General features: G+C 49.8%; 1 protein-coding gene across 4 annotated transcripts in view; it reads right to left on the reverse strand.

Annotated features, from left to right (window-relative positions):
• Nucleotides 1-270: 270 nt before the first annotated feature.
• ILF3 (interleukin enhancer binding factor 3) overlaps nucleotides 271-24,107 on the reverse strand; it is a 28,324-nt gene continuing 4,487 nt past the window's right edge. Inside the window, exons 2-20 of one of the 4 annotated variants that reach the window (XM_059918410.1) lie at nucleotides 16,166-16,263; nucleotides 15,376-15,605; nucleotides 15,014-15,191; nucleotides 12,895-13,042; nucleotides 11,379-11,470; nucleotides 10,895-10,990; nucleotides 10,116-10,227; nucleotides 9,596-9,693; nucleotides 8,932-9,043; nucleotides 8,717-8,827; nucleotides 8,159-8,358; nucleotides 7,636-7,803; nucleotides 7,058-7,183; nucleotides 6,773-6,949; nucleotides 6,522-6,675; nucleotides 6,320-6,373; nucleotides 2,526-2,894; nucleotides 1,606-1,734; nucleotides 271-951 (exon numbers count right to left, since the gene is read on the reverse strand). In XM_059918410.1, coding sequence (XP_059774393.1) covers nucleotides 815-951; nucleotides 1,606-1,734; nucleotides 2,526-2,894; nucleotides 6,320-6,373; nucleotides 6,522-6,675; nucleotides 6,773-6,949; nucleotides 7,058-7,183; nucleotides 7,636-7,803; nucleotides 8,159-8,358; nucleotides 8,717-8,827; nucleotides 8,932-9,043; nucleotides 9,596-9,693; nucleotides 10,116-10,227; nucleotides 10,895-10,990; nucleotides 11,379-11,470; nucleotides 12,895-13,042; nucleotides 15,014-15,191; nucleotides 15,376-15,605; nucleotides 16,166-16,168 — 2,694 coding nt within the window. In that variant the 5' untranslated portion in view covers nucleotides 16,169-16,263 and the 3' untranslated portion in view covers nucleotides 271-814. The other 3 variants (XM_059918409.1, XM_059918412.1, XM_059918411.1) reach the window with 3 other exon arrangements.

The raw sequence follows: 24,107 nt of genomic DNA on the forward strand, positions 1-24,107 counted from the left end.
CAAAGCATGCCCAACTGTGTGAGCAAACCCCCTACGGCAGTGTGGGTCTCCGGAAGTCACTCTGCAGCCCACGGGGAGAGCTGGGACTATGGAGCCGCTGGGACACCGGTTCTGCAAGCTGCCAGGAAACTGGGTTGCTGGCCTTGGCCGTTCTCCGGTGACCAGGGACTGCCCTGCCCCCCACACCCTGCCTTCCTGTGCTGGGAACAGAGTGGAGGAACCTGCCCATCTTGCTGCTGGTGGCCCAGACACCCAGGCCTACGACAGGCACAGAGTTTTGTTTTTCTTTATTCGTCTACATTCAGCTCAATTCAGATGTACTGCCTGAATGATCCAGACATACAAAAAAAACCCCACTCTTTCCCACTGGTTTTTAAAATAAAATCTTCACTTATAAAACTGAAACACTAAAGCATTAAAATACAGAAAGCTCGTTTAACTCACTTCACAAAAGCATTAACAAATGACGTATCCCTTCCGTTACTATTTAAAGACAAACTGAGTTAACACTAACACCAATTGTAAATAGACAGAGGGATACTTAATTGCAAGAACTCAAAAAAACTCTACTCAGACAAAGTTGTAATGGCAACTAACAAACCACTGAAGACACGGAGTCCCAAACACAGCTAAATATGGGTCACAGGACGGGTCACGGGAGTGACCAGCTGCACCTCACAACACAGCAACGTGGACAGGGTAGGGCGGAAGGGGCCTGGAGAGGCCGGTTGACATGTTAACTGTGATGCATAAAACTGAATCTTACAACGGGGGAGTAAGTGCAGAAGGTACAAATCTTCACCCCTTGGGGGCTTTATCTGTACTGGTAGTTCATGCTGTGGTCTGCGTTTCTGCCGTAGCCCCCCTGTGACGACTGGTAGGAGCTGGGAGGGCCGCTGTAATTCTGGCTGGACCCCGGGGAGCTGTAGTTCGACTGTGACGAGTAGCCTCCTAAGGGAGAGAGGGCTGGGTTAGAGGTGAGAGGCACAGGCCTGCCCCGTGGTCAGAGAGCAGGACGTCAGCCAACACCGGAACTGTGTCTGCCGGGGAGATCGCAGCAGGGCAGCCATGGAAGCTCCACCTTGTTCTGCTAAGTGCCTTTCCAGGGTCATTGGGTCTAGTTGGTCCAAGAGCCCTGAGGTGGGACCATCAGCCCTGTGTTTATGAGGGGTGGGGAGCTGCCCAGCCACGACGCATGGGCAGCGGGAGCTGTAACCGGGGGCTGCCTGAGCACAGGCTGAGCTCACCACCCCAAACCAGAGCTCCACGTCAGGCTCTGTTTGGCCCTCACTGTTCTCCGTATTTTTTCCCGTTGGTGCCAACATTTTAAGAGTAGGGCAATTTCTGAACGTCTGGCTCCGGAAGAACCCGAAGCTGGAGGTGTACCTAAGCCCGTGTTCTCACAGGGTCCTGGTGTGCCCGTGTCTCTCACTCCTTGTTCTTACCCCACATGGAAGCCAAGCGGCAGCTGCCACCGGGGCCCCCCTACCTGTGCTGCTATCTGCCCAGGCCAGGCCACGCCCCCTCCTCATGGAATCCGTGTGGCCCCTGCTGGCTCTGAGTTTAAGGCCCCCCATGCTGTGCTGCCTGCTGCCCCAAGCCCACCTTGTTTGCCTTGGTATGAGGAGCCGCCCCCAGAACCTCCGCCGTAGCCCCCGTGTGACCCTGGATTGTAGGACGACCCGCCTGAGCCGTAGCTGTTCCCGCCGCTTCGGCCTCCACTACCACTGTAGTCTGGGGGAAGAGAAGATAACACAGTTAAGGGGCTGTGGCCAAGACTGCGGCTAGGGCGATCTAGGTTCCTTGTGCGCGGCCTTGGCAGTGGCAGGCGCTCGGCTGAGGTCTGGGCCTTGCCCGATCCCCGTCTTGACTGCTGAAATTTGGCACACTCAGTCCAACCACGAAGCGCCAGGGGCCACTGGAGCCCTGTCACGTCATCGTGTTCTGAAGCCCAGGTCCATCCTGCCATCCCACCTGCTCCTCCAACCCAGGCTCCCCAGCAGCCTCCTCCCCTCTCCCACCCAGCCAGGCCCCCGAGGCCCACCGCCAGGCCCACGCACACGCAGCACAGCTTCGTTAAGGTCCCCGGCACGCAGCTGCCCGCTATCCTGCCACGCAGGAGTCCACACCCACGCTTCCCCAGGCCTGCTGGGTCTGTGCACGAGGTGGAAGGACCGGCGGACACCGAAGTAACTCAGGATGTGCTGGGGGCTGTCTCCAGAGCCCATCCCTGGAGGTAACCTCGCAACAGCTGGCCCAGACTCACAGGCTCTATCCACCCTTGGGCCCCAGCCTCAGCCCACAGCCTCCGGGACCTCGGAGAAGGCAACAGGGAGGGACCAGCAAAGACCTGGGCCAGGGGACCCTGCTTTCAGGATTTTCCTAACGCCCGCCCTGCAGCCAGCACCACCCGGCTTCCTTCCGGTCCCTCCACCAGAGGTCAGGTTGGGGCAGGGCTGAGCTTCCACCACTCCTTGGGATCTGCTGCTGGCCTGGACCCCTGGCGGCTCTGGAAGCCAACTCACTGAATTTGCTCTCGTAGCTGTAGTCTGATCCGCCCCCGCCTCCGGGGGAGCTGTAGGAGTTTGAATAGGAGGAGTAGTTGCCTTGTCCATGATTATAGCCTTTCTGCTTGCCCTGCGGGGGGCCGTAGTTGCTGTACTGGCCCTGGTTGTAGGACTGCTGCTGGCCTTGGTGGGACTGGTAGCCCGAGCCGTAGGAGGGCTTCTGCTGGCCCCCGTGCGGCTGCTTCTTCCCGGCGTGTTTCGGGGGCACTGGTGAGTTGTAGTTGTCACCTTGGTAGTAGGAACCGTAGCCAGAAGAGCCACCACCGCCCCCGCCGCCGCCACCACCACCGGCATTCCCAGAATGCCCTCCGTTGCTGTAGAACTGACCTAAACAGGAAGGCAGCGGGTCAGGTGGAGGATCGAGAGGCGGGGGAGGGGAAGGAGAGGGAAGGTCACAGCTGTGGGCCCTGAAGGCTGACCCACAAGCCCACTGGCCAGGCCGGGAGAGACGGAAAGAGGCAGGAGAGCGAGGAGCAGCGGCTCCGGTCCTTGAAGCAGCCTGGTATGGGCTGGCCCAGCCTTCAGCCCCACTCACCCATCAGCTGACGACAACAATGGCTCTCTGCCCAAGCAGCGGCACGACAGCAGGCCAGCAGCAGCTTTCGCAGCGGATGTCAACATTACAATGGGATGGGCTCCAAGCGCGGGACGACAATCACGACTAGCTGACTGCTACCCAGATGTCCCCAACGGTGAGAGGAAAAGCAAAGCCCCAAAGAAGCAGCTGGCCCCCGCCACCTCCCCCCTGCTGTGCTGGGAAGAGGCTGTGTAGTCCCAGTCCTGGGTGACCCCAGGAGATGCTCTGTAACGATGCCCCTAAAAGCCAGAGTCGTTCCTGGAAGACCAGCTGGTCCACCTGGGTCTGGGAGGACCGAATGGAGACTTAGCCCAATGATCTGGGGCATCTCCCTGGTGTGACTGCCACAGCCTCGTGGGGGAATGAAACACTACGGCTGGGTTCAGAACACCCAGGTGGGGCCTCAAGCTACTGCCTTGGGTGGCCCCCCCAGAGGGCCCCTCCTTACTCCCAGCACAGCTGCCAGGCGCAGGCAGGACCCAGGGGCAGGACTGACAAGCGTGCAGCCAGACCGCCACATTCTCAGGCCCTGGAGCGGAGAATGTCACGGTGGGTCCCCCCTCTGGTCACGAGGTACAGACCCCGGAAGACAGGTTTGTTAACACAGCCCCACCACTCAGATGGACTGACGGGGCATGGGTCAGCTAAGGAGAGGCGACAGGAAGAGGAAGACAGGTCACGTGGGTGGCCCTCCGACCCAGCCGGGCAATCCCTAGCACTCACACAGGGGCTGCAGAACTCTTGGGCTCCTGGAGCAGGCGGGCCTGGGCGCACCTGTGCCGGCTGGCCGCTGCCCCTGCCACAGACAGCCGGGGCTGCTGCCTGGTGTGGCCACTGTGCCCAGGGTGGGGGGACGGGGAGAGGACGCTCCCCACACACCCTGTCCTTCCTTCCCGTATTTAGCACCAAGGATCTCCTGCCTTTTGAATGGGGGTTAATTCCTTCCACCCGCTGCAGATGTACGCCCCACACCGCTGTGTCTTGGGTGGTTTTGAGAACAATAATTTGGATAGAACTGATCTGCGACATCAGTTAATTTTCTCTAGACCCTTCCACCCACCCCACCCAAAGCCAAAAACACCAAGGAGAAGGACGAGTCCCACAATGCAGGAAAGTAAACGCGCGAAGGCTTCTCAAGGAGGCTGGAGGACGGGAGGTCCCCTGCAGACACCCTCTCGGAAGCCCACCACCTCGGCTGCCCACGACCAGCACTGAGCGCATCCTCGCCCCTCCGCCAGCGTGGGAATGAATGAAGACGCCAAGGACTGAGGGCTTGTTACTTTAACATGTATTGATTAAAAAAAAATAATAATAATAATAAAGGGGAGGGGAAATTTTCAACGTCATTTCAGGATAACTATTTCCTGGTATAAAAAGACATTATTCTCAAACAATAACTTTCTAGGAAAAAAAAAAAATACATCATGCAATCAAAGTTTTAAAAAGTTTCACTGAATGTTTCAAACCCCTGGGAACAAATTATGTAGTAACCATTTTGACCAATTTTTTGCCTGACTGAATAAACGCAAAATTTTGCAAGTCAACGCAGAGGCAGGCCTTGCTGCAGAGAAGTCTGCTGACCAGAGCCAAAACTATACTCATTCCCAAGAAGGACTCCCGCCAAGAGACGGGGGTCTCATTCAAGAGCCAGAACGCCTCTGTGTGCCTCTGCGCACAAGGGAGAAGCCACACAAGCTCAAGCCTGCACCCTAAGGTAAGAGGGCAGAAGCTTTGCAGGCCTTCTGGAATCTGCCGTGGATGTGCGCCCAGCAGCACAGGCCCTGCTGAGGCTTGGCTCTTCACTGGAGAATTGTGCTATGTATTAAGCTCTTCCAGCTTGATTATTTTTAAAGCCCCATTAAAAAAAAAAGAAAAAAAAAAAAGAAAAGGAAAAAAGAAAAAAACCTCTAGAATCCCATGCATTTGCAGGTGTGATTACGACTTGCAAAATTCCACATTCTCTCTTCCTTAAAGCCTGTCTGTTTCTTGCACTAATAGTGGAAGCACAGTTTTGATACCTTTGAGAGTTCACCTCTAGCTAAAGCAGCCACAGAACATTGCATCCCGGAACAAGAACCCACCAGAGCATTTACAAAAGGTGGAAGAGGTTAACTTCGCACAATATACAATTTCCCAACGTTCCCAACGTTTCACATGCTTATGAAAAAACAAAAGAAAAAAGGCCGGTTGCTCTGGATTCGGATGTGGTGAAATCGTTACTGTCAAAGGCATCAACCAGATTTGGGAATTTGTTAAAAGGTTAAAAATTCATACAAAACCTGCTGTAAATTAAGACAAAGGTAGATTAAAATGCATTATTATCTGTCTCTTAAATAAAGTAATGCTTTCCATAAAAAGCAAAGGTGGGCTTTTGCCTTGATGCTGACCAACGCTGGCTCTAGAATTCTGTGCAATTCTGCACAAAAAACGCATTCTCTGAAAATTGTTTTCCACTTATTGTGAACTTCAATATGACCAAGTTCAAAGGCAAATCACGATAAAAACTGCCATTGTCTTAAATTCTGCAGGCTAAGAGTTTCAGACAAGCTGCGGTGACAAGCCACGGTTGAGAAACCCAGTGAAGCACAGGGCACAGCACGGACACTTTGGGTTTTGGAGTTCGAGAAAATTGGAGTAAAAAGTTGATTTTGTGTGCAATACTTTTAGATGCTCTAGGAAGACCCAAAATCATGATAGCCGTAGCAGTCTGTGAAAAAGTCACCTACAAAAGGGGGAGACAGAGCAGAGAAAAAAAATTAGAATTCTTTTGAAAAATGGCACAGAGCGCCACATTTGAAATTCATGTTTTAGATTTCTCTGCTCCTGTAACCCCCCAATGAAGGCTCCTTCTCAAGACAAGAGCTGTGCACTGTCAGGAAAAGTATATTCACAGGATTGGTGCTTCGCATGGCTTAAAGCAGAGAAATTTAAAATTCTGACTTTTAATGAACTTTCAAGTCACACAAGTGTGTGCATTAACATTTAAAGAATAAATGACACTTTTGCAGGATGGGGGGTGCTGGAGGACCGCCTGACCTAACCACCGAGAATGGGTGCCAGCTGCCCTTAAGCCTCAGGGAGGCTCCTGCTGCTGGGCCACCCTGCTCTAACTCAGGCCACGGGAGCTAAGCTGCAGCTTCTCCCCAAGCTCAGACAAAGAGAAACACACACTTACTGTAGCCAGCGGTTGCCGAGTTGCCTCCATACCCATAGCTGCCATACCCGGCGCCTGAAAGGGAACAGACAGGGTCACCAGGGCAGGAGGTGGGTCTGCCAGCCCCCCTGCCTCTTCTGGCATCTCAGTTGGCCCCAGGGGTCCCACCCACTCCAGGGAGCAGGCCGGGCCCACTGGGACAGCACAGGACAATGGTCCTCACCAGCATTCATGTAGCCTCCATGGTTGGCGCCACCAAAGCCTCTCCCTCTCCCTCGACCTCGGATGTTCCCTCCTCTTCCCCGTCCTCGGAGATTGGGGGGCGGGGGCACTTCATTGTGCATGGGGCCCCCCATGCCGAACCCAGGGTTATGTGGCTGAACGGGAGAGAAGACAGACGGGTTACATTCGCCTCCCATTCGAATCACCAGAGAATACACGCCAAGGTCAGAGAGCTCCGGGGTGACCGCTCACCTTAGCAGCAAATTTCGGTCCACCTCTCACAGGCACGGGGGCTCTCTTCTTCTTGTTGGCCTCGAGGGCCAGAGGGGCATCGGGGAACAGTTTTTCTAGCGCAGCAAGGGCGGCATATGCTTTGGCCACCTTTTTGTTTGAGCCAGCGCCTTGAAACTTCTGTCCGTCCACCTCGACCTGGGAAGAACACATGCGTGTCTGGGGTGACCCAACACCCCCCTTGGGACGGGGGGGACTCTCCAAAGACTCCAGGCCCCCACAGGAACCGCCCCCAGGACCACTAACCTCCATGACGAAGCGCTTGTCATGGCTACCCCCTGTCTCTGAGATGAGCTCATACTTGAGGCCACGCCTCTTCTCGTTAAGTTCCATAACAGGGTTCTTGCCATGCTTGGTCAGGATCGGCCCCTGCTGTTTTACGTTCTCAGGGAAAACAGAAAAGAAAACCAACAAACTCAGCTAAGGGCTTTCCAGCACGTGGAGGAGGGCAGCCACCCCTACGTCATGGCTGAGGAGGCCCTCCGCTCCATTTACTCTGCTGTCGCCCTCGCAACTCCTGTCTCCAGAAATCATCTGTGGCCTTCCCAGCAATGGGACCGCCTCCACCCACACCCCATCTACCGGGGAAACGGCACATCCTCGACTGCAGGCCACCCCAGTGCAGCCCCAGATGTTGGGTCAACACCAGCAAGGGCCTCTTGGCCATGGCTCAACAGCTCACACCCAACTCCCTCCACAGGCCCCTGGACTGGAAGGTACACTCTTGGGGTAAGAGAACGAGGACCAGGAACTGTCCTGGTTCACGGGACCCAGGACCGCCTGCTGCTTCCTGCCGGGCACTCCAGCTCCCACCCCGTGCTCACCTCGGCAGTGGGATCTGAGGGGAAGGCAGCGCTGGGGGTCGAGACAGCTTCCACCACAGGTGGCGGGGCCACCACGGCTGGCTTCGCCTCTGTCTCCTCAGCTGAGTCTTCCCCCTTGCTGGAGTCTCTGCCTTCGGCACCCGTGGGCAAGCCCATGTCCTGTAACACCTGCAGGAGGGAGACCCAGGCCCCCAGTGAGGGAGGGCTCAACCACGCAGAACCCCTCCCACACCCAGGATCCTGAATCAGAAGCGCCTATGGTGGCGTCCAGCCAACTGGAGGAGCTTTCCTGTAGCTCCCAAGACCACCTCGATGCCCGGCCACACTAGGGGGCCCTCTGCCCATCAGCCACAGTGATGATGGCGTTCTTGCCACGTGTGACTTGGCTACCATTCGGAAATCTAACCCATTTGAGTATGCGCATGCCCTCCTTTAGCCTCATGCTTAAATGGGACGATGGCTCTGAAGGGGCGCAAGATGAGGGAAGTGGTTTGCTGTCGTACGACGCTGCCGCCGTGCTCACCTTAACGGCCACGTGCAACTTGGCAGTCTTTTTGGAGGGCCCAGAGGCCTCGAATGAGTTGCCGTCTACCTCCACAGACATGGTGAAGATGGGGGCATGAACTGGACCGGTCTGGGAAACCAGTTTGTACTGCAGCCCCGGCTTGAGCTGGTTCAGTCTCATCAGGGCGTTCATCGCTTGGGGAGGCTCTGCTTTCTCCTCTAGAGAGAACACACCAATGTTGCTCTGGAAAGTCAGTCAATTCTGAACCGGGCAGGGGAACCTCTCCTGACTGCGCCCTGATGCACGACGTGGAGGACTGGGCAGGGGACTGGGCGGCCACACGTGCCGAGGCCTTGCCTGCCCCACTCCCAGGGGCACACCACACCTGCGGTCACCAGCTGAGGCACCCCACTTGTGTTCCATACCCATGCTGTATTTATTTAACCATTCTTAAAAGGACTTAAGTATCATGTCCGAGAAAGAGAAGGTAAAAGGAAGTATCCCACTCACTTTGGGGTGAACCTTAATTGAAGCCACGTGGAGGGTAAAACAAGGACTATGAATGAATGCTGGTACCTTTCTTCTGAATCTTCTTCTTCTTTTTGCTGGGAGACTTTTCCTCCCCATCTTCCTCCATTGGGCGTTTCATGGGCGTAATGGCGTAGGTGGTACTGGGGGGTATTTGAACTGAAACGAGACAAGGACGGAAGCAGCTGAGACTCCAGTCAGGGCTCTGCTGGGAGCGTGCGATGATACCGCCCGCCTGGGCATGGGCACTGCGCCATGCTTACCTGTGTAGTCCACTGGGTTTTCATTCTTTGGTTTTTTGGGCATCTTCGAAGGCAGGGGGTCCATACCCAGGACCTTATGGAGCTGGCCAAACGCAGCAAGTCGCAGAGCGTGCTGGAGAAGGGGAAGAGGAACCTGACTCAGCCGCCCTGTGTTCCCAGCCAAAGTGTGTGCTCTCACTAATGCCTTCTGGAAGGGGTGGGAGCTGAGGGGTTGCTAACGGTCTCCCCTATAACAGTGAGGGGTCCCCCAACAGCCAGGGCCCAGCCTTGCTGTGGGGGAAGGCCAGCCTGTGACCACCCCCCTCGAGAGGACTACAGGAGACCCCAACCTGGGGACTGGTTGCCACACGGAGCCACGTGGTGGGCCTGCGAGGGAAGGACCCCTGGAGCAGTCCGCACAGCAAATACATCTCCCCGCTGAACTCGGTGTCTGAAAACAGCACTCGAGCAGGCCGAGGGGGCAGGCAACAACCACGCGTGGCGCCAGGGGAAAGAAGCAACCCAGATTGGGGCACCCTGTATCAGGCACGATCCCTTGACCTTCAGAATCCCCAGCCTGAGCCTATGAGTCCAGTGGCTACCCTGAGAATACCCAGTAATGGAACTGGAAGCCAGTGATTACAGACTGGGTAAGGGCTCACGTTGGCAATGGCGATGACTATACCTGCGCACTCTGTGTGATATCTTCCCGTTGCTGTCTGTCTAGATGCCCAATAGCATCAGTGGCTTCTTTTTCACAAGGGTCATAAATGCCAGAACCATCTGAAGGCAGGAAACAAGGAAGATATGCAGAGGATTATCTTTTAGCATCTCCGAAGAGTTGTGCTGGCTGAGGGAACCAAGTGCGTTACCCCCCGCGCCCCATCCACACCCAGCTCTGGAAAACACACCGAGCTCGGTGACCCACTCGGCATCCAGCCTGTGAGAGAAATAATCCACATGTATCTCAGAGCGTGGAGCTCGCGTGGGAGTGGGTCACCACTGCCCCGGATCCGCCCTGAGTCACAGCTGCGGAGCCGGCACAGGGCTGGATATGATGGTGCAAGAGGGTAGTCACATGCTTCATCCCTAGGGGGACACGGGGCTGCTGCTGCCCTAACCCGGTCAGGGGACCCGCCAGGAAGTGGCCTCAGGGCCTCAATCCCTGTCCTTTCCCTGCAACTTGCAAAGCACAAGGCCCCAACCTGGCATCACGATGCCTGAAGCCAGGCACTCCAGCACTCTCCGCAGGGCCTCGCCGGCACCCATTGGTCTGTTGGCTGTGCCGATGGACTTCTCACAGAGAAGCTCGAGGGGCTGAAAGGCAAGAGGGACAGTTAGCCAGTGTCCAGGAGGGAGCTGGCTGATGCTGAGGAGCTGTTGTCGTGTGTGTGTGTGTGTGTGTGTGTGTGTGTGTGTGTGTGTGTGTGTGTGTGTGTGTGTGTGTGTGTGTGTGCGCGCGCGCGCGCGTCGAAGACAGGACACCTAGAGTGGGTCTTAACCAACTTTTCCTTAAAGGACCAGACGTTAAAGGGGCAGCCTGTGTGGGCCAAGAGGCAAAGTTGAAGCTGTTACATAGGTACTTATACTTAAAATGTAGCCATTTAAAAACATAAAAAGCATTCTTAACTACAGATAAACAGGCAACTAGCCAGAATTGGCCTGTGGGCCTCAGTTTGCTGACCCCTGTCCAAGAACAGCTACAAAACCGTCTTCGCGGAGTGTAATCCGTCATAGTAAGTGTGCCACCTGGCCGGTCCCTGACTAGGTTGAGCTGTGTACCCTCCATGGGAGTCTGGTCTCGCTCTCATCCCCACCCAGGGTGTGGCACACAGTAGTTGCTCAATGAGCAGCTATGACTGGAGTATCGGCCACACCCACCCTGACGGGCCACTCCAGCCTGTTTACCATTAACATATTCTTGGGATCTGGGAGGTCTCTGCACACATGACCCAGGGTGGCTATAGCTACAAAGGTGCCTTACCCATCCTCTGAGGGGACCCCAGGTGGGAACGCGGGTGCACAGGTCCCTCAGGACCCGGATGACAATGACACACGACTTCAGCCCGTTGGCTCTGGCCTAGAGGAACAAAGCACAGGCTCTTCACACCAAGGCACCTCCCTGAACACAGGCAAACATGAAAAACGCAAGTCTCAGGGTGCTACTTTGTCAAGGGTAAACGGTGAACGTACACGACCATCAAGTGTGTGGTCGGCAGCGATTTCACCGAGTGGACGAGAATGATGTTACTCTTGGCACAAAGCAGCAGCTACCCACCTACTCAGTCACAAGCCTCCTTTGGGGGTGTCAAATTTGTCTATGCGTGCTCCTTTAGCAACTGCACGCCTGCAGGTGCTAAGTTCAGCACGGTGCTCTTCAATGTTACCGAAACTTTATGGTGAAAATTAGCCAACTTAAAACTTAGGAATTCTCTACCGAAAGACAAATAGAAGAACAAAATGCAAACCTGGAACCACTTGGCGTGTCGGAGGGACGCCAAGGCAGCAAGGCATTTCTGCCTGTCCAGAACGTCCGGGGGATCGTTGACTGATAGCGTTTCTATTCATGGATGGAATAAGAAGACAAGGTACAGTTTGACCAAGGGGTTTCTGTCAGGTGGAAAGGGGATGTGGCAGCTTCCTAAAAGGGCAGCTGAGGCTCCCAGAATCTCAAGTCATCTCCACCCTTGACCAGGGAAGGAGACGCTCAAGTGCATTTAACTCTGCCCCAAGAGGAGATCGTAAAAATCAGAGGCCCCCTCCAAAAAAACAAAAAAACAAGAAACAAAAAAACAACAATAAGAAAAACAAAAACAAAAGTGGGAAGTTACTCTAAAAGGAATAATCCCATGGGGGAGGGGGACAGATAGGTGGATCCTATCTTCTAGTAGAGACTATTACCTTGCTTCCTCCCCAGGATCTCCCAATAAATTAGCTATGCTAAAAAAATTCATTAGCAAAAAACGAAAAACAAAACCAAAAACCAAAAACCAAAAAATAAAAATAGGCGGGGGGTGGGGGGGGGGGGAGTAGAAATGCACTCCCTCTCTGCTTCCCACAGGCCTTCCCCTGAGGCGTCTACGGCAAAGGGGACCACCTCCACCCACCAGGCGGGACTGCCCTAGTCCCAGCCCTTGACAGAGAGAGTCCTGTTGGTCAAAGGTCCAGCGTCCCTAAATTGATAAACTAGAAGGGCTCTGGTAGTGAATCAGGTATCGGAACCGAAGGTAATCAAAGAACAGCAACAAGGGCACAGCGTGAGCCTGTGCTGCAGCAAAACCAGAGCGTTTGTCATTTCCGCCATCTGTGCATCAGGGGTTTGGATAAGGCCTGTCACCTTTACTTTGAGGTGTGAGAGTTGTGACTGAAAAACATCCACCCAGAGATGTATGAGGGGCCCTGGGTGGACTTTGAATCGTGAAAGCATTATCACTGTCTGAGGTTCAAAGACTTGATTTGAAAATCGCTCAATTGTTTAAAACTTTATCCAAAACTCTGCATCAGCTCTTTGCATTTCAATCACTGCAACTGATAAAAGCAGCCAATGGAAGAGGACAAATGAAGAAGCCCTCGGTTCTGCTGCAACACAAGCTGTTTGCACAAGTCCAACGTGATGCTCATGCAGAAACCATCTGGTTGTCTTCCATAATTTAAAAAGCCTATAATCACCAGGGACACGCTTTTCCAAGGCCAGAGACTGACTCAACAGAAAAAAATCACATTTAACACCGATGAGAACATCCAAGGATTAAGACAAACAAAAATGGTGCAATCCTCTAGGAAAAGTGCTACTCACTTTTAGTGCAACCGTTTTGTCAAACTCCCAGGACTGAAACCGAGTGGGAGATGTGATCTCAGAGCAAAAGGTGGTCAAAGCTACACCACTATCCTTTTATCAAAGCAGTCTAAAACTGAATAGCACGTTTGAATCGTGAGGGAACACCAAGTTGCCAGTGTCCTGCTGGCCTTTCTCAGCCTCCCTACCTCCAGCTAATACTTTCTCCATTTCTTCTCTGACAACAGGGGATGTCAGGTGGATGGTCAGGGACAATGGAGGCTCTTTTGTGTTTTTTATCACAATCGCGGCATCGTCGACAGATTGGAGTATTTCGTACTTGTCATCTGTAACAGCCTACAAAAGAAAATGCAACTTTCAAACGCACTTCCCCCCCCAGGGCTATCGACAGTTCTGTTTAGCTCCTGGTTACCACAGCAGACAGGCCAGTTTCTTGGGCTGTGACTGACAGCAGTGCCTTCAGCTAGGGCTCAGGACCTCCCTCCTGCTGGACAGGTCTCTGGCCATCTTCCAGGCACTCCAAGGAGGAGGTGACTACTTAGAGGGGTGATTTTCACGGGAAGCTTTATAATGCCAACGGTAAGAGAGTTTAGGGTCTGGGAGGAGATGAGGGTGTGAATCCTCACTTTGTTGCTTGGCAGTTGTGTAACTTTGGACAAATCACTTCATCTCATCACGACTGTGGTTTCTGATTTGGAAAATGGACTTAGTGACACGACCGACAGCACAAGGCTGCAGAGGGCTTGACCCGGACACCGCACGGAAAGCACAGCACCCGGCCACCGCTGTTTCCACACCAGGCTGAGCAGCTACCCCAGAACGTGGGGTGATGAAAACTGTGTGCGGTGAACAGTGTCATCATATGACGCCTATAAAAGCACGTACTTGCTGCAAATGCACGTGTCTATAAGAGGACGTTCACAATTGTGACTTCTGCTTTCTTCCTTATACCAGTTTATATGCCTTGATCAAGAAAACTCGAGCGTTTTTGATTTTTGTCAAGAAAAACAAAGTAAATACCACATTACAGGGAGGACAAAGGCACTATGGAAAACCTAAGTTGACTTTTCTCCACCTCAGCACTATGGACGCTCTGGGCCAGATCCCTCTTGGTTGTAGGGCTGTCCTGTGCACTGGAGGACCTCGAGCAACATCTCCAGCCTCTACCTAGGAGATGCCAGTAGCACCCCACTCCTCCTGCTGTGACAACTAAAACTACCTCTAGACTTGCCACATGTCCCCTGGGGTGCAAAATCTGCCCCAGTCAAAAAACACTAAGCTAAACTGATAAAAATATACATTCTTTGTATCTATCTTTAAATACTCTTTACAAAAATTGTCTTTCCTTTAGAAACATTTACGTCAACTTAATTTTCTTCACTTAATATACTTTTTATAGACAAAGATTAAAATTAACTGACCATTTCAATTCTGACCTCTGTCCTGAATCCCCAGTTGTCAGTCACACGTGACAGTACGTACCTTCACACGTGACAGAACATACCTTCACACGTGAAAACGAACAGTGTGTCTAAGAAATGAAGTCTTTACTTTCTTCTTTTGCTTATCCTGTCACTAAATCCAGGGTAAATGTGTCCCGAAGAGGCACCGAGTGGCAGTGACACTCAGAGGTTCTGAAGCCCCAGACCTCACCAGCTGGGTATGTGGGGTCAGTTACTGAGCTCCCCACACCTCAGCCACGTCTTCGAAAATACTTAGATAATAAAGCCCTTATATGTATAACTGATTCACTTTGTTATAAAGCAGAAACTAACACACCATTGTAAAGCAATTATACTTCAATAAAGATGTTTAAAAAAATAAAAAATAAAAATAAAGCCCTATCTCAGTCATTATGATGAAATGATAGAGCTCTTCTGGCCTAGAGTCTGGTGTAGTCAATGCTCAAGAAATGCCAGAGGCTATTATTTACGTAATACTTTTGTAATGAGACAAATAAATCGGTTAAAAAAATATTTTTATGTCCAGCTTTGCGTCAGGGAGGAAGAGTTAACAACTGTGCTACCTATTCATCCACTCACCCGCCCATCCATTACTGGAGTCTGGATGTGAAGGTCATGCCCAGTGCGGCCCAAAAACAGTGCAGCCTTGTGCATGGCAGGCACTGGGCCCTTCTTGGCTGCCAGAGCATCTGGGTGGCTCTGCAGCGTCCTGCCTGTTACCTACAGAAGGTGTGAGCACAGCAGGTGCAAGGCTGGGTTTGGAGCGTGCCTCTTGGCACACAGCGCGGTTGGGCACCTCTTCCCCTGACCACCCTCCAACCCCAGTGGTGGCGGTCACACTCACAGCGAGCTGGATGGCCAGGTTGTCAGCCACCTTGTCCAGGAGGGCGGTCGTGGGCTTCTCCTTACACAGCAGCACCAGCTCCAGGTCCAGGTCCCCCTTGAGCAGCAGGCCCTTTGCCACGAGGCCAACACGCATCACGCCCCTCAGGGTTCTGGTCACGTGCTCTGACTTCTGCTCCCTGAGGAACAGCCCAACACATGCTCAGTGAGATTCCGTCCGGCCAGAACCCAGGGGTCCTGGAAAGGCTGGAGTTTCTTAGAAAAGGAGGTGCCCAACCCTACCCTGGCCAGTCTCCCTAGAAAGGAGAAAGGAAAAAACAAAACAAACACACAAAAAACAACCACCCTACAAAACCAACTTACCCGGCCCCTTCTTTGGTCTCGTCCTCTGGGGGCACATCCATATTCTCGGACTCGGCGTGATCGCCGCTGCCTTTCTCCTGCTCATCGATCCAGTCGGACACAGCTTTGAGAGCCCGCTCCGTGTGGGACACCATGTTCTGGACTGCCTCCAGCTCCTCTTGTGTTGGATAAACGGAAGAATGCTTTGCCATCACATGGCGATCATCATTCACAAAAATTCTCACTGGACGCTGGAAATGTGAAAAATTAGTTAAAAACAATGCAACTTGACGCTTATCTTTTAAGATGTACAACTGAGAATTATGCATATGAAAATAAAACTATATGAACATATCTGAAAGCCTGAGAAGGACAACCAAACATAACAGCTGTGCTTTCTCTAGGTGGTGGGAGTATGGGGGCATTTACTTTACACGTTTCTGTATTACTAGAATTGTTACACTATGTACTTGAAAAAAGTCCAATGAAAAATGATTACAGATTCAAATGCTTTGGGGAGGCAAGATAGTGAAGGGGATTAAGAGGAACAAACTATTAAGTATAAAATAAGCAAGTTACAAGGACACAATGAACAGGATGGGGAAGGTAGCCAATATTTTATAAAAACTTTATATGGAATATAATCTACAATAAGTATCAAATTACTGTTGTACACCTGAAACCAATATGATATTGTAAGTCAACTACTTCAATTTACAAAAAAGAATCAAATGCTTTGGGGAAACACTACAAACATTTTTGTACATGAACGAAGAAACAGTATCTATGATTAAGAAAAAAACTTTCTTACCATTTTTACTTCTTTTTCTGTAGTGTCTGGAAATCAAATTTTTGCTTATCTTTTCAAATTGTGACAGATTTCCTTGGTGTTATCAATACTTCAACTATCTATAAGATCAGAAAATCTTTTTAGTTTCACATATTTCATCGATGGATGAATCTTAGCAGTCAGATATTCAGCAGGATCCAAGCGGCGCTGCCTCAGGAAGGAGGTCCGTCCACACAGCAGGACACATCTTTATTTCCAAGTAACCACTAAGCCACGGTACAAACAACTAATTATAAAATTCCATAAAAATGAAAACAGCTGGTTTCTAGAAGGCGCGTCTCACTTCAGGCCCACACTCAGATGATTTTTACTTTTTAAAAAATCCCTTTTCATCATTATCTTTATATAAGTATGCCAATTTTTACAAATAAAAAATAAACCTTTTAACAAGCCTCCAGAAAATGGTACAGGCGAAAACGTTCAGCAAAATCTTGGTATTTGGAGAAAAAAAGAGAGGGAAAGAAAAAAAAAAAAAAAAAAGAGGGAAAGAGCTCTGGTCCTTGAGGGTAATGGAAGGAAAGCAGGAAACAGAGGGGCTCAAAAGGCTTCTGTAAACTGGAGAGGCAAGAACCTTCTGAAACATCAGGTGGATGTGGCCACCGCAGCACGTGGACACACCTGTGGGTTCAATTCTGGAGTGGTTGAGACAACTGAAATACACAACAGAAGTCTTCAAGACAAACGTAGCTATAATTACAATTTTGGACTCTAAATAACATGCTGACTACAACCTACTCAATTCCCACTCTATGCAAACAGTCTGGTCCACACTGAAATCTTCCAAATGAGTAAACAACCAAAAAAACCCCATCAGCTTAATAGGCAACAGATGAATCCACCCATTCCCTCCAGCCACATAACAGCTAGCCCCTTCGATCCACACCAGTTACCAGCCAGGGCAGCAGGTTCATCTCGGAAACGCACCCCCTTCAAGGATAAACTCCGACATGACTAGCCAGAACAAGAATTTCCCACAATGCTTCAGGACTACCTAGCAATCTCATCGAAAACTTAAGGGTTCCAAAGTAGAACTTGAAAATCTAAGCGTGGAATGACAGGCGATGCCCCTGCAGAGCCAGGGAAAAGGACAGGTGGCGTCAAATGCTTCTTGACATGGGAGGGAGGGAAGGGAAGAGTGGAGGACCAGTCCCTGGGCTCAGCTCCTGGCTGTGCCTGGGCCCTTGGTAGTCACCAAGTGGGAGCTTCTGCAAAGATGTGGGCCTGAAACTTTGCCAGCTGGGCCACTACCTGTGTGGCCTTGAAGTTTCATTGGAGTTTCCTTCTAACCTGCAACATGAATCTACTCCTCTACCTCTTCAAGGGAACTGTGAAAGTTAAATGAATTGACCTATGGAAAGCATGGAGCATACATCCCACAGACCCGCAAAAACAGCACCAACATCTGCTACACAAGATGTACATCACTGGCTGTTGTAGGGGCAGAGCACATGCAAAAGCACATCCTGTATTAAGGAATAATTGTTCATTCAGTTAGGAACGAATGATATTACGGTTGTGTTTGAAAAGAACGTCTTTGGGGCTTCCCTGGTGGCGCAGTAGTTAAGAATCCATCTGCCACTGCAGGGGACACAGGTTCGATCCCTGGTCCGGGAAGATCCCACATGCCGCGGAGCATCTAAGCCCGTGTGCCACAACTACTGAGCCTGCACTCTAGAGCCCGCGAGCCACAACTGCTGAAGCCTGCGCGCCTAGAGCCCGTGCTCTGCAACAAGAGAAGCCACCGCGATGAGAAGCCCGCGCACCGCAACGAAGAGTAGCCTCTGCTTGTCGCAACTAAAGCCCGCGCGCAGCAACGAAGACCCAACGCAGCCAAAATAAATAAATAAAGTACCTTATTAAAAAAAAAAAAAAAAAAGACAAGAATGTCTTTATCTGTTAGGTACATATTTAAGATAAATTTATGGCTTAAACTACATGCCTGGTATTTGCTCTAAAATACTCCAGTGAGGTGGGGAGTGGAGAAGGGAAAAGGATAAACCAACACTGGAAAATGCTGATACCTGCTGAAGATAAGGATGGGTATACTGGGATCATTTGTGCATGTTTGAAAATTTCCATAATAATTTTTGTTTTTTTTTTTAAAGTGAGTAGTAAACAAGAATTCTTACAAAAGTGCCACCATGGCAGGTAATCTAAAATTTAAAGCAAAGCTCAGAAAACCAATTCTAAACTGACAAGAGGCAGGCCATCAGAAATCACAGCTGATTGGTGAGGAGTCCATGTTAAACAGCCACCAGTCCTGGCCATATCTATACTGAAACTTCATCAATCTGATAATGAAGGATGATGTTTAAAACTGTATTTACTTATTCAAAAGTATTCAGCATGCACCTCCCCTGTGCCAGGCCCTGAGCCAGATGCTGGGACAGTGATGAACACCGCACGCAAGTCCCCCATTCCTGTGGACCTGGCCAGCGAGTGTACCTTAAAGGAGAAACGCCTTCCCTCCAAATCCAACATGGTGCCCGGAGCCAATGCATCACTGTACACTTACCATCTCTTCATCTTACATTCTTCCTCCACCACAGATATCAAATATAGAGACTTGAAAATAACAGAGCTTAAACTGAGATCCCAGGTGACTAAGACCTTTTTATTCAGGGTTTTGTAGGACTGATATTGTCTAAAATCTTCTAAAGGGAGCTCCTGGAAGAAATGGTTGATTCGGCACCTCATGCACAACTATGGTGGGTGAGCCTGGGTCACACTGCAGTGTCAGAAAGCAAGGAAACATGCACAGATTACTGCAGGCTTGTCCAAAGGACAAATGAGCTGACCTGTAGGACTTCCACTGGCTACATTTGGGGCAACTATCAAAAAAGAAAAAGGAAAAAAAAAGCTTCCACCCAGATGAAGTTCTCGAACTCAGCAAAACAGCCAAAACTCATCAGCGGTTGCCTCTGGGGGATGGTGGCAGGAAACACCTGGGAAGGGGTCCTGGAAACCTTCTGGGGTGATGGTCATGGTCTACATCTTGGTAGTATTGGTGGGGACATGCACTGGTCAAAATCCATTGAATTGGATATTCAAGATCTGTACATTTACTTCAAAAGAAAAAAAATGTAAATAAATACTGGACTCTAGTTAATATTTAGAGGAAAGACTACAACCTTCTGCTACTTTGAAAAGCATCGTAAAGATACATTGTTAATTATATTTCAATAAAATGAAGTGGACTGAAAGAGGAAAAGAACAGAGAGATGAAGAGAGATGTGAAACACAACTGAAGTCAGATGTCAATGGCAGATGGGACTTCCCTGGTGGCACAGTGGTTAAGAATCCGTCTGCCAACGCAGGGGGACACAGGTTCGAGCCCTGGTCCAGGAAGATCCCACATGCCGCGGAGCAACTAAGCCCGTGAGCCACAGCTACTGAGCCTGCGCTCTAGAGCCCTCGAGCCACAACTACTGAGCCCGCATGCCACAACTACTGAAGCCCGTACAACTAGAGCCCATGCTCCGCAACGAGAAGCCCGCGCACCACAACGAAGAGTAGCCCCCGCTCGCCACAACTAGAGAAAGCCCACGCGCAGCCACGAAGACCCAACGCAGCCAAAAATAAATAAATAAAATTAAATGAAACATTAAAAAAAAAAGATATTCACTGTGTAAAACATCAGCCCATCACAAGCCCTCAAGGACATTTGTGCGCCCCCAAATGCTCCTGTCTTCAGCAAACGTCCCGCAGCGAGGTTTCCATCTGCTGTCTTCACTGCTAAAACTCGGAGCATGGCCGTGGCCTCTGCTCCAGCAGGCTGCCTCACTTGAGAGGCAGGCCCAAGAAGGGACCCCTAAAGGCTCACTGGGCTGTGGCTAACTCTGATCACCACCCTTGGCCCATCTGCGATCCTTTCATCCCCTGGCCCTCCTCCCTCAGGCCAGGCCTTAGTGGCGATGGCTTTTGATTCAGGGGGACAAAGTGAGTAAGAGTACTTATTCTGTGAACTAAAGCAAACACGTGAAAACTGAAGTCGGGAATTCCCGGGCGGTCCAGTGGTTAGGATTCTGTACTCTCAATGCCGAGGGTAAGAGCTCAGTCTCTGGTTGGGGAACTGAGATCCCACAATCTGCGCGGCAAAGCCAAAAATAAATAAATAATAAAAACTGGAGTCAATACTTCTTTGCAGGGCAACAAAACCAGCCTTACTTGCCTCTGTGTAAGCCTAGATCTGTCACCCAAATCAGCCTCTTGGAAGCCAGCTGCTCCAGTCTTGAATACCAGAGAGTCCACCTCATTTAACCTCCTTTTCAAGATTTTGAGGAATACCGCTGGCAAGAAACCCACAATACCCACCTATACATGCAACACTCCAATGCCCCCTGCCAATATAACTTTAAACCCAAGCCTTGAAAGGCTCACAGAGCTGCTCCTGCAACCTCATTCAGGATTCAAACCAGGCCCAACTGAAGCCTGATATTTACCAGCCCAGCCTCTCTGAAAAGAAGTCCAAGAAAAGAACGAGTGAAGAGAGAAGAATCAGGATCTTAAACAACCTCTGTGTGGTTTTGGGATGTTCTAACATGCAGGGATCAGGTTCCTTTCTTTTGTTCTCAAAACCAGCCCACCCAGAGCATGCAGAGTTATAGAAGTTTAAACCACAGCATGCGGTGAGATGACCATCTCTCTGACCTCTCACTAACTGGAGTATGCCGTTCATGACCACTTGCTGTTGGGAAAAAAACGTTCCCAAGTCAGCATGTGTGGATCAACACATGTCTGTAGAATGAATGAACAGGTGTAGTGACAACACCCCAACAGGTATGGCCCCACCTATCTTCCAGAGTAAATTCCCCCATCCAGGGTACTTCACAAAACCTTAGAGGCCCAGTCACTCCTGGAATGGTCCCAAACTGGATGCTCCTCTTAAAGAGACCTAAATAGGCTTTAAAAGGTACAGGACCCAATGCTGGTTCCCTGACCTCTGGAGATATAATCCTATCCTGGACCGCGAAGTGAAATAATACACACATACAACTTGTAAGTGACTCCTTAAACTTATACAGATTCACATCATCGAGGATATATGGAAAATAATTTTAACAAAGCAACCCAGCCAGAAGACGCCAATCTAAAATCTGATTATGGATGCCACTCTGAGAAATTTTTCAATTCAAGACATATCTTAAGTCCAGTGCAATGGTTCCCAGTTCTGTCCCCAACAGTGTTTTTACTGGTCCATAGGGAGGTATAAAGTTAGGAATAAAGATGTTCACAAATATTTTCAATTTAAAGGACTGTCCTTGGGACTTCCCTGGTGGCGCAGTGGTTAAGAATCCGCCTGCCAGCGCAGGGGATATGGGTTCTAGCCCTGGTCCAGAAAGATCCCACATGCCGCGGAGCACCTAAGCCCGTGCGCCACAACTACTGAGCCCATGTGCCGCAACTACTGAAGCCCGCGTGCCTAGAGCCTGTGCTCCACAACAAGAGAAGCCACTGCAATGAGAAGCCTGCGCACCGCAATGAAGAGCAGCCCCCGCTCGCCACAACTAGAGAAAGCCTGCGTGCAGCAAACAAGACCCAACAAAGCCAAAAATAAAATTAATTGAAGAAAGGACTGTCCTTTACTCTAAACTTATTTTCTTCCTGTATGTTCAGTATTAAAACATCCTTTTTTCTTATGAAAAGGTGGAGATGAAGTATGTTAACTAATTAAAAAGATATTGTAACTGGCAAATGCAGGATGTTTCCTAAATTGCTTCTGGAACTATAACTGGTCTGTGAGACCCAGGCCTCCAGGCCCAATGACACCGTGAAACAGCCACAGGTCTCAGAAACAGAAGCCCCAGGTTTGTACCCACCTGGGCTTTCCAACCTGGCCACTATGGAACCTCCAACAAATCACTTTATCTTTTCAGAGCTGGGTCAAAAATTAGATTAAAACACTTACCTACACCTCAGAGCCGCAAACAGTAAGGATTAAAGGTGACAAGGTGGGAAAATGCTCTATCAGCTGTAGAACTACAAATGCAATGTACTGAAGGAGTAATTTCAGCTACTCTTGGATGAACCAACAGAAATACTTTAACATCTGCCTGTGAAAAAACAATATTACAGCAAAAAGGTTTAACGTGACTCCAAGTGGGAATTATTAAACTCTTTTAGCCACATGCCCTTCAGGCAGCAAGGGGGGAAGGGAAGCCAGCTTAGAAATCCTTGAGGGGGGAGGGGCAGGCAGAGGCAACCGTCCCCTGTGTTCCCATGGGAAAGCCTCAGATTTTTTTTTTTTTTTTAAATTTATTTTATTTTATTTTTGGCTGTGTTGGGTCTTCGTTGCTGCACGAGGGCTTTCTCTAGTTGCAGAGAGCAGGGGTTCTTCGTTTCGGTGCACGGGCTTCTCACTGCGGTGAATTCTCTTTGTTGTGGAGCACAGGCTCTAGGCCCACGGGCTTCACTAGCTTGCGGCACGTGGGCTCAGTAATTGTGATGCACGGGCTTCACTGCTCCACAGCATGTGGGATCTTCCCGGACCAGGGATTGAACCCGAGTGCCCTGCATTGGCAAGCGGATTCTTAACCACTGAGCCACCAGGGAAATCCCCAGATTTTTTAAAAACTAGTTTCTAGTTAAGAAAAAAAACAAAAAAATGACTGTCTCTCAAAGGATGTTAAATATTAACATACAAACTAAATTATTTTAGTGGGTAAGAGTTTCTTTTTCAAATGAAACTTTTTAATTTTGAGATATTGTAGCTTCTCATGCAGCTGTAAGAAATAACAGAGAGATCCCCCCTGTACTCTACCCAGTTTCCCCCAATAGCAACATCTTGCAAACTCTAGAACAATATCACAACCGCAATCAGATACAGACTGCTGCGGTCACAAGGATCCCTCCTGTTGCCCTTTATAGTCACATTCACCTTCCAACTGTCCCCCCTCCCCAATGCCTAACCCCTAGCAACCACTAATCCTTTTAAGGTTTCTGTAATTTTAGCATTCCAAGAATGTTATATTAATGGAATTGTAAACCATACAACTTTTCAGGATTGGCTTGTCTCTTTCAGCATAACTGCCTCAAGATTCATCCAAGTTGTGTGTGTATTGACAGTTTGTTCTTTATTATTGCTAACTAGTATTCCATGATAAGGATGTACCATAGTTTAACCATTCACCCATTAAAGGACATCTGGGTGGGTTCTAGTTCTTGACTGTTATAAATAAATATTAAGAGCCACTATGAGCCATGGGGCCGGGCTTATCATTTCCATATTAGGGAAATTTAGACTGTTTTTTTTTTGAATTATGAATACACAGTAAGAATTATTAACCTGCAAAAGCTCTGAATGTACCACTGAAAAGAAAAGCAAGCCTAACTTGCCACATTCATCCTTTACACACACACACCACACACTCAGATAAAAGAAAGAAATCAGTTCAAAGGCAAGCAGCACAAAAGCAAGTGGCCTAGCAGATTATCCCAGTTAAGACCTTATCCTTGAGCTTGAACCACAATCCTAATGGAAATCATATGAATGGCTGCTTCAAGGAAAATTACCATGAACCTCAAATTGCCAATAGCACCTCTTCTCATTAATCACCTAAGATTAAAAAAATAATCTGGAACAAATTTACAGACTCTAAAAAGGACACACATTCAACTTTGTAAATGATCCTTTGTGATCTTATATGGACAAGAAAATATCCCTTGGACAGTAAACTCATTTTATTGTTAAAACTAGAGCCACGTTTTCAACTTCTTCATTATGTGGACATTCAATGAGAAGAGAAAAAAATTAAATTTCAACTGGACATCATTTCACAAAACATCTGAAAACAGCTGATGTTAAAAGTCTGAATGAAGGACTTCCCTGGTCGTCCAGTGGCTAAGACTTTGCACTCCCAATGCAGGGGGGCCCAGGTTCGATCCCTGGTCGGGGAACTAGATC

The sequence above is a fragment of the Balaenoptera ricei genome, chromosome 3 (assembly GCF_028023285.1).
Source record: "Balaenoptera ricei isolate mBalRic1 chromosome 3, mBalRic1.hap2, whole genome shotgun sequence".
NCBI lineage: Eukaryota > Metazoa > Chordata > Mammalia > Artiodactyla > Balaenopteridae > Balaenoptera > Balaenoptera ricei.